The sequence below is a fragment of the Beta vulgaris genome, chromosome 9 (genome assembly GCF_026745355.1).
Source record: "Beta vulgaris subsp. vulgaris cultivar EL10 chromosome 9, EL10.2, whole genome shotgun sequence".
NCBI lineage: Eukaryota > Viridiplantae > Streptophyta > Magnoliopsida > Caryophyllales > Amaranthaceae > Beta > Beta vulgaris.
In genome coordinates this window covers 44,631,820-44,644,457 of record NC_079210.1, presented here as the reverse complement: position 1 = coordinate 44,644,457, position 12,638 = coordinate 44,631,820, and the positions used below count along the sequence as shown (strand labels likewise).

Genomic DNA, 12,638 nt, shown 5'->3' with positions numbered 1-12,638 from the left:
GCATATTCCAATACTAGATTAGGGATAACTAGTATTGTTATGATTCCATTGTCTTGATCACAACGGGAGTTGGATTTTGACGGATTTGAGTATTTCAATTAAGGGCATGAAGTTCTCCACGGGAGTAGGTAGAATGGATTGTTAGGAAGTTGAAGTGCCGTGTTTAATGTCTTTAATTTGCATGATTCCACGGGAGTAGGCTTGAATGCATATTAGAGAAGCCATAGATACTCGGGAGAGGTTTATGGTACTTTATAGGGTGTACTTTTCCTTGTGAACATTTAATTTATTAGTTTGGGGTAGAAATTATTTTGTATTATTTCGTGCTAGTGGGGATACTTAACTGTAGAGTCTTTTATTTTTATATTGATTAGTATAGTTTAATTCCACCATTATTCTTGATATTAATCTCCCTTAGTCTTACCATTATTTAAGGGCTAATCATAGAACAACTTTCTCTCTGTGGGATCGACTCTGACTTACCCTACTACATAGTTAGGAGGATTAGTTAGGTTATTTATTTTTGTTAGGTGCGCGACACGCCTATCACTCATCATGTATACTTCTAATGAAATGGTAGAAAAAGATCTCTTAGTTTTCCACTAAATAAACCTGGATGGTTTTCTCAATGAGAGAGGGGGGCCAAATCGTTCAAAAGTACATCAGTATTGGAGCCTACTATCTTGTTAGATTGATCCATGTTTTATCCATACATCTTTATTGATCATACCCTTTTGGATTTTTCTCACTTAGAGTTTTGTCTTGGCTTGCACACCTCTCTTCTCTCTCTTTCTCTCTCTCTCAAGTGGTTGTCATTCTTTTCACTTTGGTACACAAACAATTTACACAGATGAGCAAAAAAAGAGAAAAAAAAAAAGCAAAGGCAAAGGCCGCAAAAGCATATACAAAGGACAGAGAAGATGTTATAGATTAATAATTTTAATAGCAAAGTTTGTAATAATCTCAAAAAATACCCTCAAAACATCACTTTAGTTACGATCCCAACAGTAGCTTCTATATATTTCAGTTCCAATCTGTTAGAAGCTTGTCTTGTCCTTGTTCTCTCTCCTAAGTTCTCCTGTTCAACTCTTCCTTTCCTAAAAAAGGAAAAAAGAAGAAAACATATAAACTTCTTCATTACTACACATACTATTATTCATCATCAGATCATCAATTCTCTCAAAAACCTTCACTTTCATCTTAATCACTTTCCTATGGCACCCGTGAGTCTACCACCAGGTTTTAGGTTCCACCCTACTGATGAAGAGTTGGTTGCTTACTACCTTGATAGGAAGATCACTGGTCGTAAAATCGAGCTCGAAATCATCCCTGAAATCGATCTTTACAAGTGCGAACCTTGGGATTTACCGGGTATGTTTACAAAATTATTTCTTTGTTTTGTTTGGAATCAATTGTTATGTTGATAGAATTATCTAATCTATCTCTATTATATATGTGACAACTACATTTAAACAGAAGTAATGAAGTATTAATTTATGGATGCAAACATGTTTTTCAAATATTCAGTGTTTTTGGGTGTAGTGATAGTCACAAGAGTAAATAATGTAAACCAGATTTGATCCCAGGTCGTCTTGAGTACTACTACTGTCTAATCAAGACTTTAACTAAGCTAATTGACATCCACTTCAAATATTCAATTATGAAATTAAATTATTGTTATTAGTGAGTAACATCAATTGAAACTAAAAGAGCTAATGAGTTTCATGAAAGAAAAAAGTTGGTTTATATTAATGAATTCAATTTTATATATGGACTAGCATTTATCAAGCTTGTTTTAGAATTTTGTTTGATTTTTTATGAGATATGTCTATAATTTAAATTCTCTTTTCATTTGAAAACGGTTGTCATGATGTTGATGATGTACTTCAGACTATTGAAGTCACAACTATATAATTCCTTTGTATTGAAATCGAACATACACTTTTAATTTATTTCAATTTGTAGGGTAGCTTAGACTAAATTATGTACTCTTGTGATTCTTTTTTTTAACTTTCTTGTTTATTTGGATCTTTCTTTTACTATTACATCATTTACATGAATTTAGTCTGTACGGATTGATTTATTGAAGAGCATTTGTAAATAAAAATATGGTTATTGTTGTATATGAATAAAATGCAGATAAGTCATATTTGCCGGGAAAGGACTTGGAGTGGTACTTCTTTAGTCCAAGGGACAGGAAGTATCCCAATGGATCAAGGACAAACCGAGCGACAAGGGCAGGCTATTGGAAGGCTACAGGGAAGGATAGACCGGTGCATTCACAGAAAACCGCGGTCGGGATGAAGAAGACGTTGGTGTATTACAAAGGAAGAGCTCCTCATGGTCTTAGGACTAACTGGGTTATGCATGAATATAGGCTCCTTGAGTCTCTTTCTGGCTCTACTCCTTCACTTAAGGTACTCTATACCTTCATCACCCTACTTTACTTATTGATCTATAAACTACTACATTATTAGATAGAATACCTAGCAACAATTTCTCCTTTATATGATATATAGTGTAATCGAGAGTATTTAAAATGGTGCTTCTAGCCTGACGCTTGCACTACGTACAAGTCACAACAAACTAGAAGCACCGCTCTGGATATTATAAATTGCAGTGTATAAGATTCTTTTTAGATTGCAGTGTGATCAAAACACTTTGAAAAAGGAGTAAAGGAAATATATAAAAAACGGAGAGAAATATGATATTAAATACTTTACTATGAAAATTTTAATAAAAATCATGATTTTGTAGCTAAAAAAAAGACAGAGAGAAAGTAGCTAGGGGTGAAAAAACAGGAGTATAAGGGGAGAAATTCGATCGAGCTAGTCTAGGGTTTGTAGTTTGAGAATCACGAGGAGAAGATTTAAAAGAAAAGGAATCAAACAGAAAAGAAAAGAAAGGAACGTTGCATGACAAGATTCTTTAGAAAATCATGATTATGTGCATGAGATCCAGCAAACGTAGTCGACACAATCATGCAATCATCATCTCGATCACTCTTTTTCTACTATTACCGCGTCATAACCTAGATCCATTTGCATTTTATCATTCTTAAATTATCATTCTTAATCTTCTTTTTTCTTAAACCCTTCTTTTCATGCAACGTTACATTACATCAATTTGACTAATTTCAAAAAACCCTTTCACCCCCAGCTTAAAATAATACTATTAAAATCATGATATCAGATTTTAAAAACTTCTTTTTATTCCATATTAGAATACAAATACAATTGTCTGCATTATCTTTTCTTTTTATTAAGCTCAATTTATAAAGAGAAGATTGTCCTCTAAACTGTAACATGCACGGGAAAATGAGTCATTATTTCAAAAAAAAAATGTCACCTTCTACACGAGATGGAATACATATATATCTCTTTTTAGTTCAGGGACATTTTTTTTTCCATCTCAAGCTTTTTTCTGGAAGAATGAAGATTATATGAACATCTTATAATACATCATTTTACATACTATATGTAATATGTATGGTATTCTCCATGACTCCATGGACCTTTTCATATATGTTTTTTACAGTATCTCGTGTAACTATAACCATGGAGCGAGGAATATCTTGATTTTTAATTGTATTCATGAAATTTAATATTTAAAATATATATACTGAAACGAACTGATAAATCATAAATGATTATATTTTTTTTTTGAGTTTGTCTTGTAAGAGACGCCTACTTTTAAATTAAAATTAGACAATGATATTAAAAAGAGGATTAGTCCAATAATGAGCAGGTTAATTTCTTTCAATGACTAATTTAATCCATTTAGTTAATAGTTTTACTTTTATATTAAAATTAGACCGTCTCTTTTAATAATTTTTGTTTTTCTTATATATTATAAAATTTGGCCAACATTTTCTAACTTTGACCATGTAAACCGTATCTCTAGAAAAATAATTACAGAGAGAGTATATCTAACTCATAACATGTGATTTAGGATATGTTCTCCCCAACTTATTTTCAGTTCAGTTCAATTCAGTTCAATTCAGCTCTGGACAATACTTTTACTCTCACATATCACTATACATTTCAGTTCAGTTCAATTTAATTCAGTTCAGCTATTTTATGCCGAAGAGAACAGACCCTTACGCAACCCGTTAATTAATGATATTTCTAATGATTTTCGATATATAGGAATCTTATGCATTATGCCGAGTTTTCAAGAAAACAATCCAAAATAATCCAAGGACAAAAGAAGCCATGGGAGATCTTGTTATCCCAGATAATGATTGCGCAGACGATGATCTACAAGGATATGATCAAACAAACGGCATTGAAATAACTCAAAGAATTAGGGAAGTTAATCAAAATCAAGAACACTTGTTACAACATGATAATCATGATGGATTTACTAAGTTTCCTTCAGAAGCTTCTTCAGAACTCACTAATCAAGAAGGTACACCTACAGGAAGTGCACTAAGTACTGATCATGATTTACAAGCTCCATTATTTACCGCAGATGAAGCTAACAGTTCAGCAAATTTCTACCCATTTGGCTTTGATTACTCATCAAATCTTTACCAGGTAATTTTTTTAATAAAAAGGTTAGAAAGATTATATAACAAAGTTACAAAGTATTAAAACTTGAGTATTTATGCATATTATTACTGTATAGCTTTAGGAACCATGAGGTCAAATTTCAACTCATATATTTTCAAGCTTTAAGCATGTTAGTATCTACTTTGATATTGCGGCCCTAAGTATTACTTTGTTCTTTATTTTGTGTTCTTTGATGAAGAAAGTAGTTTTTCGTATCGTCTAATTTATTCAAGAGATTTTTTACCTTCCAAAGTTTCTTTTTTTTAACTCTAGGAAACAGTAATATATATCCTCATGAAATAATGTCGAACAAAATACTAAAATGGAATAACAGTCATTTTAGAAAAATTATGGAACCCTACTTCAAATACATCATAAAATAAGAGGCGGCTAAGGCCATGTGCACACGATAAGGGCCAAAATATAAGAGTCCAATTCTAGTTTTTTTTTTTTAAAACTAAATCTAATTACAAACTATTCTTTTCCAATTTTATCAAGTGTAATGTTGGATACAAATTTAAAGAGATTAATTTCTATTTGGTATTTTTCTTCTTCTCCTCCTATTCTCAAAAAAAAACCTCATTTATAACTCTTCCGTTTCTTCCCATTCACTAAAAAAAAAATCTTTATAATTTATTTTAGCACAGGTCCCCTAATTTTATGAGACGGTCCTGCACAAAATCAAAGGCTTAGATGTTTTAAAAGAGAATTAATTACATAATGTAGTAAGTATTGTTCAATATATTAGTAATGTTATGTATAAATATATGCTTCCTATATTTCATAATTTTTATATTTATTTATTATCTATTTTGCCATCCATGAGGATAATTAAAAGATGAACAACATTTTCACCTTTTACTTTATCTGTTCCTGAAAAATATTTAAGAAATAAATGTATTCATCCAAGGAAATAAACTCATATTCTTTATTTTATTTCAAATTCTCAATGAGCATTACATTATAATAATTATTTTATAAAATAAAAAAAAGGAAAAAAAAAACAGAGAAAAGGTATATTTGCAAGAGAAACTAATGATTTGTTCACATAGCTAGCATGAAAAGTAAAGTAGATGAACAAGTTTCTCATAGTCTGGAAATGGTCCAACAAAGATAAGGCCTTTGAGTATCTCTTTTGATCCAAAAAGACAAAAGTAAGAAAGGGTTCGTTCCCAAGTGATTTAAGCTACTACTTACTTCTTAATAGTTCTTAGTTCTTCCCCTGGTTCGGTGGGTCCCTCCTTCTTTACATAAAGTTACTTCATTTGCTTCTAAATTATCATCACTTAGCTTAAATTAGCTTAGCTTGGACTGACTGTGTTATATGACTGGAGAGTGGAGATATCATCTACTTAGCTTTCTTCACCAACTTCCATGACTTCTTTTGACTGCACTACAAAGATCTTTACTACTTTTCTCCCTCATTTTCCTCATTTCTCAAAAAAAAAAAAAAAAAAACTACAATAGATAGTTTTGATGTTAAATCTTCCTCTTTTCTTTCCAAACATTTGGTACTATACCTTCTTTGACACTTTTATCATTATAGCCTTATAGGCCCCATTTTACTAATATATTAGTACATTTTATTTTAAAATAGCATATTTGTCACATAACTATTGCATCACATGGTAATAATTCAACTATCATATAACTTATGGAAAAACGGGCCGTAAGGCTTTAGGGATATCTGAAAAATAAATATACTTCTATTATTTTTCATTGGTACAAAAAAATTTAGTTGTATACATAGACTTTACAATAGTTGTAGAAAATATTATGTGCCCATATTGATTTTATAGTGGTTGTCTACATCATATTAATTAAACTAAAATATATGAGTATTATAATTCTTTATAAGAAACGACATCATTAGCTAGTATATAGTTTAAATTATTATCTTATGGTTAACAATAAACACCATACATTATAATAAATTATAAAGCAACTTATTTTCTACGTCATGCATTACACAATCAAATGATGGTGTGACATCGATCATGATCGAGTAAAATCATATAAGCATTATTAGACTTGTCAATTAACCTCGTATATGTATTGACACACTAAAACCTCGTGACAACCTTAGTGATTTAAACACCATATATGCATTCTTTGTATCCCTGTGTTAATCATGTATACCAAATCGCACTATCAACTACTAGGGTGAGGATGCATATATAATAAGAAGTTTTATCATCCGGGTGATTTTTTCCCCTATTACAGATCCCATACCATCTCCCATAAACTGAAAATTTGTAACCCCAATTGCTACAGGAATACCGTTTAGTTGACCTATACCTGTTTGAACAGCTTCAGTTAAACCCGTATTTATTTGATAAGAATCAATACGATCTTTATAAGCTTCGTCCTCTGAATGAAATTCAATAGGATCCATAATAAATTTATCCCCTTCATTTTATGCTTATTATTGTGAAAAGTAATTTTTTTTTTCCTCATTTTTCCAGGATATGCAAATGGCAAATAATTGCTTTAATTTGCCACCATTGGCAATGGATGATTTCCCTCAAATGAATTTATCAGAGACAACAATATTGAAGCCTATAAATCATCATCAAGAAACTTTGGGGTGTGACAAATTCAAGGAATATATGAAAGGAGCAGTAATGTTTGAAGATATATTTGATCTTTGCTCTACCCAAGGAACTTCTATAAATCTACCATTGGAAGATTGATCTTATGATCAAGAAGAAGCTTCACACTTACTACTTATACTATAATATGATACCCTTAAATATTTTCAGCTCTAACATAAATTCATTTTACTGATCATAAAAAAACAACCCAAAAAGAAAAAGGTGGATTATTTTTGTTATCCACATAGGTTGGTGGGGTTCATATACTTGATGATGATGATGCCCAGAAAAAAAGAGATCGAGGGCATTTTTCTTTTCCTTTTTTTATTTGATTTCTTTTGTTTTAATTTATTTTTGATGCATAAGAAAGTTCTTTGGCAATACTCCCATAGAGTCTATAAGACCAATTAGAGCTAATCAAATCACAAATATACTTCATTTTCTCAAAGGAGAGTAGCTAGGGCAAGGCATACTCAATACAACTCGTAACATTTTTTTTCTTCTAATTTTCATTTTAACTGATCGACTTGTATTATTATTATTTTGTACTGTTATGCTATTTTATTTCTTTGTGATACTTCGGTTTTTTTTTATTAATGTGATACTTTAGATCAAAATGTAAAATGGGATTAGATGAAATGTTTTTGCAAGATTATTAGTTTTATGTGCATTTCTTTCAGCTGATAGCTTTCCTTGAGTGCACAGAAAAATACAGAATCTTTATTTCCTCTTGATTTTATGTCTCTTGAGTCTTGACTACTTTGCCGATTATGTTGACCAGACTTTCTTCTCTTGGTAAAACAAACTTGTAGCTTATGTAGTAAAATAGTTAAATGTTACTCTATATTTGAGAAATACTTAGTTACATGAATATCTTGAATATTTGTCACATTTTGTAAAAGAAAATTAAAATAAGTTGAGTGGTCAAGTTTAAAATTATCTTTGCAAAATTCTAGAAAGTGACCTTAGCTACTTAAGACCCTCTATTATCATATTACATATAATAAACTTTTGTAACATTCTGCTATTTCAACTCTACATGGTGAGAGACAACAAAAAATCTATACAAATATATTAAAAATGGGTGTGACAATAGCTTGGAACAAGATTTGAACTCGCAACCTCTTGTAATTATACATGACACAATTACCATTTCAACCAACTTTTAATCATGCTTTAAGTATTCACATTATTATATTTGTACCTTTTAAATGTTGAGTTTTCGTTAATATATTTTAATGAAAATCGGAAAAATACATATCAAGTTCGGAAAACAATACCAACTCGGAGCAATGCCCGAGCACAATGGTGATCTTTGAGTTAAAGATTTCTAGCTCTAATGGTGATGTTTGAAGCCCAAACCTAGCGAAACCTAACCCTTGTTAATGGGTCAAAGTTTGACATATAATCACCAAAAGCAAATAAGAACAAGAAAATATGAAAGAAAGAAGGATGAAGAATGTTGGTTCGGCACTCAACTCCCTCGACAACCCGACCAGCACCCCTTCCCCCCTCCTCCACCCCACCCACCCACCCGCCCGCCCGCCTTCTTCTTCGCTCTCTTCTTCCTTGTCTTCTAACCTTGCTTCCCAAGGTGCACACAACCACCAATCCTCATTCAAGCCACCTTCATTTTGTCTCCTAAACCCATCTATAAAATTAATAGCCATGAATTGAACATTAAAATCAACGGTTTTTTCACCACGTACTCCCCGGTTTTTTCACCACGTACTCCCAAGTTTTCAAAAAATTCACGTGGTACCCCCCAACTTTTCAAAATACACGGGGTACCCCTAAGTTTAATAATAATTCATGTGCTACCCTCAAATAATAACCCTAATTTTCTATTTTGAACCCTAATTAACCCTATAATGCTAACCTTAATCCTAATCCTAATCCAAACCCTAACCCACCACCCTACCACCCACTTTCCCAACACCCCTGACATCCCCCACCCCAGCAACCTCCCCCTCCCCTACCCCCCGTAGCCCCCACCCCCGCAACTCGATTTCCCCTTCCCTAGCGCTCCTCCTTCCTTCACGCCTGCCTCCCCTACCTCGTCGTCCTTGCTGCTGCTGCACCTCATGGTTCTGGGCACCTTCCTCACCTAATTATAGGCTCAATTTTGATTTTCGATGAGGGAGGGGAAGGGGAAATCGTGCTGCGGGGGCTGAGGGGGTGGGGGCTGCGGGGGGTGAGGGAGAGGGAGGTTCGTTGCTAAGGTGGGGGTGGCAGGCATGATGGGAGGGTGGGGGAGGGGTGGTGGGTTAGGATTAGGGTTAGAGGTAGGGATTAGAATTAATGTTAGGGTTATAGGGTTAATTAGGATTTAAAATAGAAAATTAGGGTTAATCACTAATGACGGTTAACGTCGTTAGTCATTGAGGGTACCACATGAATTATTATTTAAACTTAGGGGTACCTCGTGTATTTTTAAAAGTTGGAAGTACCACGTGAATTTTTTGAAAACTCGGGGGTACTTGGTGAAAAAACCGTAAAATCAACCAAAAGTCAACAACATTTAGAGCTTTGTCTACTCAAAATCACCAAGACCACCACAGGGGCACCGCCGACGCACCACCACTAAAGCTCCCCTCCAGCGCTGCATTCTCCATCAATACAGCTCCATGCAACACCTTGATTCTCTCCTCCTTTTCTCACACTCGACGCGACCTCCCTTACCCCTGCTCATACTCGTTGCGTCACTGTTGCACTCGCTCAAACCACCAGTCCTATCGCGTCAAACCGCCACAACCTCCTGCCTTTCTCTCTCATCTTTCTTGCTGCTTTTCTTATCCTTTGCGCCTCCTCTGCTTGGTTGTGCCTTGCTACTCCTCCTAATACTTTTGCTGCTGCCGGAGCTCTAAGTTCTGACAAACGTCGCCGCCACCGTGCTGCCTCCTCAACCTCTACGAGACGTTGTCGTTTCCCGGACCCCTTTCTTTTCCCCCTTTTGTTTTCGGATCTTCGTTGATTCTAAGAGAGCATGGTAAATTACCTCTTACTTTATTTTTTAATTTGTTTGAAGGGAGCAAGATAAGATTAAATTAACGTTTTACCCATACACATAGTTAAGAAACCATTGGAGAATTATCCCGTACATTGTCACATAAGCACAATGTTTATAGGTTACACCATCTACTCTAATATCAGGTGCAGGCGCACCAATATCAGGTGCAGGCGCACCTAACTCATCTGCCTCAAACTTTGCATCTCTCGTCAAATGATGCGGGCGCACCTTCGTAAGGGTACGGGAGCACCAATGTGGTGCGGGTGCACCAATGTGGTCTGTCTTTTTTTTCTCTGAAACTGCTGAAGTGCGGGCGCACCACTTGTATGTGCGGGTGCACCATTGTGTACGGATGTATCCAAGCGCACCTCAAGCTCCCTCGGTTTCTCTAGCTCGTCCGCTTAAGCCATATCTCGCATTACTCGGCCCCGAAAAGGGTTATACCTGCAATGAAAACACGAGAAAACATGGTGAAAGCATATGTACTAGAAATTCGATTAAAACAGATCGAAAATCTAGCAAAATGCATGTCACTATGATCAATCAATGATCAAGTGAGGAAGTAGAAAGGGAAATGAGGAGAAAAGAGAATAAGGGGGATTTATGATGTATCATGTATATGGAACTATATTTTTTAGTTCATACGTGATTTATATTCAATTAAATTTGCATGTTTTATGCCGTTGTGCGAAACATGTTGATTATGATAATTATATTATATTTGTATGGATGATTGATGCAAGCACATGAGATTTGAGACCTTTATTTATTAATTCACATGAGGGATTAAATTTATGTTGGTATCAGATAATAATTGAATCATGTTGTTCCATTTGGATTATTTAATTACTTTATGAGGACCGAGTGGTATGATGGCGATTGTCTTAGAAATGAATTTGCCACCACCGATGCGGATTCACGATGGCGTTTTTTCCTCAAGGTTCACACAACTATCTCTGATTCCGTGCACCCGCCTCGATCAAAGATTGATATTTCTCAAGAAGTGCTCAAATCTTGTAGACAATAGGGTAGGTTTGTGTTTAAGGTTTTATTTTAGAATAGAATAATGAGTCTTGGTTTTTGGGGTGGGGTATTTATATAAAAGAATAAAAAAAAGATGTCCCACAGACCGCGGAAACCAAAATCCGCGTAAAAGAACGTTCGCCCGATCGGGTCGGTCGGAGGCCGCCCGATCGGGCCCGAGAGCGAAAAACTTTGAGAACGAGAAACATCGTCTCGCCCGATCGGGCGTGAAGACGCAAAACGGAAATTCGCGTTTACTTGGATGTTATCCATCATAAACAAGTGGTATAACATTTTAATCCCGAGGCCCATGGTAATATCCTTGATAAAAAAAAAGTTTCCAGGTTAAGAAAAGTCCAAATTTAAAGCCAAAAATTGACGAATTTTAAGTCTATAAGTCACCCTTCCTACATTCTGGGGGTTGGGTTAAGTCCACATGTGATGCATTTTAGGGTCATAAAAGACCATTTAAAATCATAACCATGATTAAGAATGGGCATATGGTGGTGAATAATGGAGGTGATCTTTGGAGCCTTTTCAAGGTTAACCAAAATGTTTGATTTAGTGAAACTCCATAATCGGAGTGATTTCCATCTATCAAGATTTATAGTTGTACAAACTAATGATAGTCCTCACTGTGTTACGAAAAATATTTATATTATAAATCTATTTAGAAAGTATATCCACATAACATTCTATTTTATCAGAAAAAAGATACTTCATGTGTTGTTATATAAGCGAGACATTTCTCTCTTTTATGTGAGAGCTTTTTGAGAGAAATGTCACTTATAGAACAGAGGAAGTATAAGATAAGGTATACAACCGATTTTAAGTCAATTTGTATAGAGTTTCCGACCACCCGAGAGTCATCCCATGCCCTTGTGAAGGTCTCGTAAGGACAACATTATAAGGTTCAGAAAAGGTTTAGAAATAACAAATAGCCGATTTTAAAGTCCATAGTATACACGATTCTATGTCCTTTCCAGTGGTCAGGAAGGAAACCTCTTGGGATAAATGTTGAAGCCACGGGAGACCTTTTCAAAGCATTTCGGTGGACTAGAGTGAAAAGTGAGGAACCGAGCTATTTTTAAAGGCTATAATACACACTTGATAGAGATGTTAATAATAGAAGTAATCACATAATAATAATTAGATAGCAGATGTCAAGTATCTTAGTTGGTTAAAGCAAAACTATCAAATAAAGTGTAAAGCCATTATTTGGAGAAAGGACAGTTAGAATAGGCGATTTTGGATTTAGATATCAACCTACGGTTCCAGTAAGAGATGGGCAAACCTGGGCCGAATCGTCTAAGTAACAATGTTAGGCGAAAACTTGCGAGGTATCAAGCCCAAAACACATGCTTGTAGAAAGTTGATAGTGAAGTATTTAATATGTGTGCAAAGTCTAAGTATCAAAAGAACAGAAGTGAATAAATTTGATTACTATGGCTCGTTGGT

The 12,638-nt window shown here is 34.5% G+C and overlaps 1 protein-coding gene across 1 annotated transcript; it reads left to right on the top strand.

The window, feature by feature from the left end:
* The first annotated feature begins 554 nt into the window (after positions 1 to 554).
* On the top strand, positions 555 to 7,814 carry LOC104903965 (NAC domain-containing protein 86). The gene is made up of 4 exons (XM_010692115.3): positions 555 to 1,371; positions 2,140 to 2,417; positions 4,149 to 4,538; positions 7,019 to 7,814. The coding sequence occupies exons 1-4, from the start codon at positions 1,215 to 1,217 to the stop codon at positions 7,244 to 7,246; spliced, it is 1,053 nt and encodes a 350-aa protein (XP_010690417.2). The 5' UTR covers positions 555 to 1,214; the 3' UTR covers positions 7,247 to 7,814.
* The last annotated feature ends 4,824 nt before the right edge of the window (positions 7,815 to 12,638 follow it).

Coding starts and splice junctions, on each gene's coding strand:
- LOC104903965 (XM_010692115.3), top strand. CDS start 1,215: ATGGCACCCGTGAGTCTACCACCAGGTTTTAGGTTCCACCCTACTGAT. Junction 2,418..4,148: donor GCTCTACTCCTTCACTTAAG/GTACTCTATACC, acceptor TTCGATATATAG/GAATCTTATGCATTATGCCG. Junction 4,539..7,018: donor ACTCATCAAATCTTTACCAG/GTAATTTTTTTA, acceptor TCATTTTTCCAG/GATATGCAAATGGCAAATAA.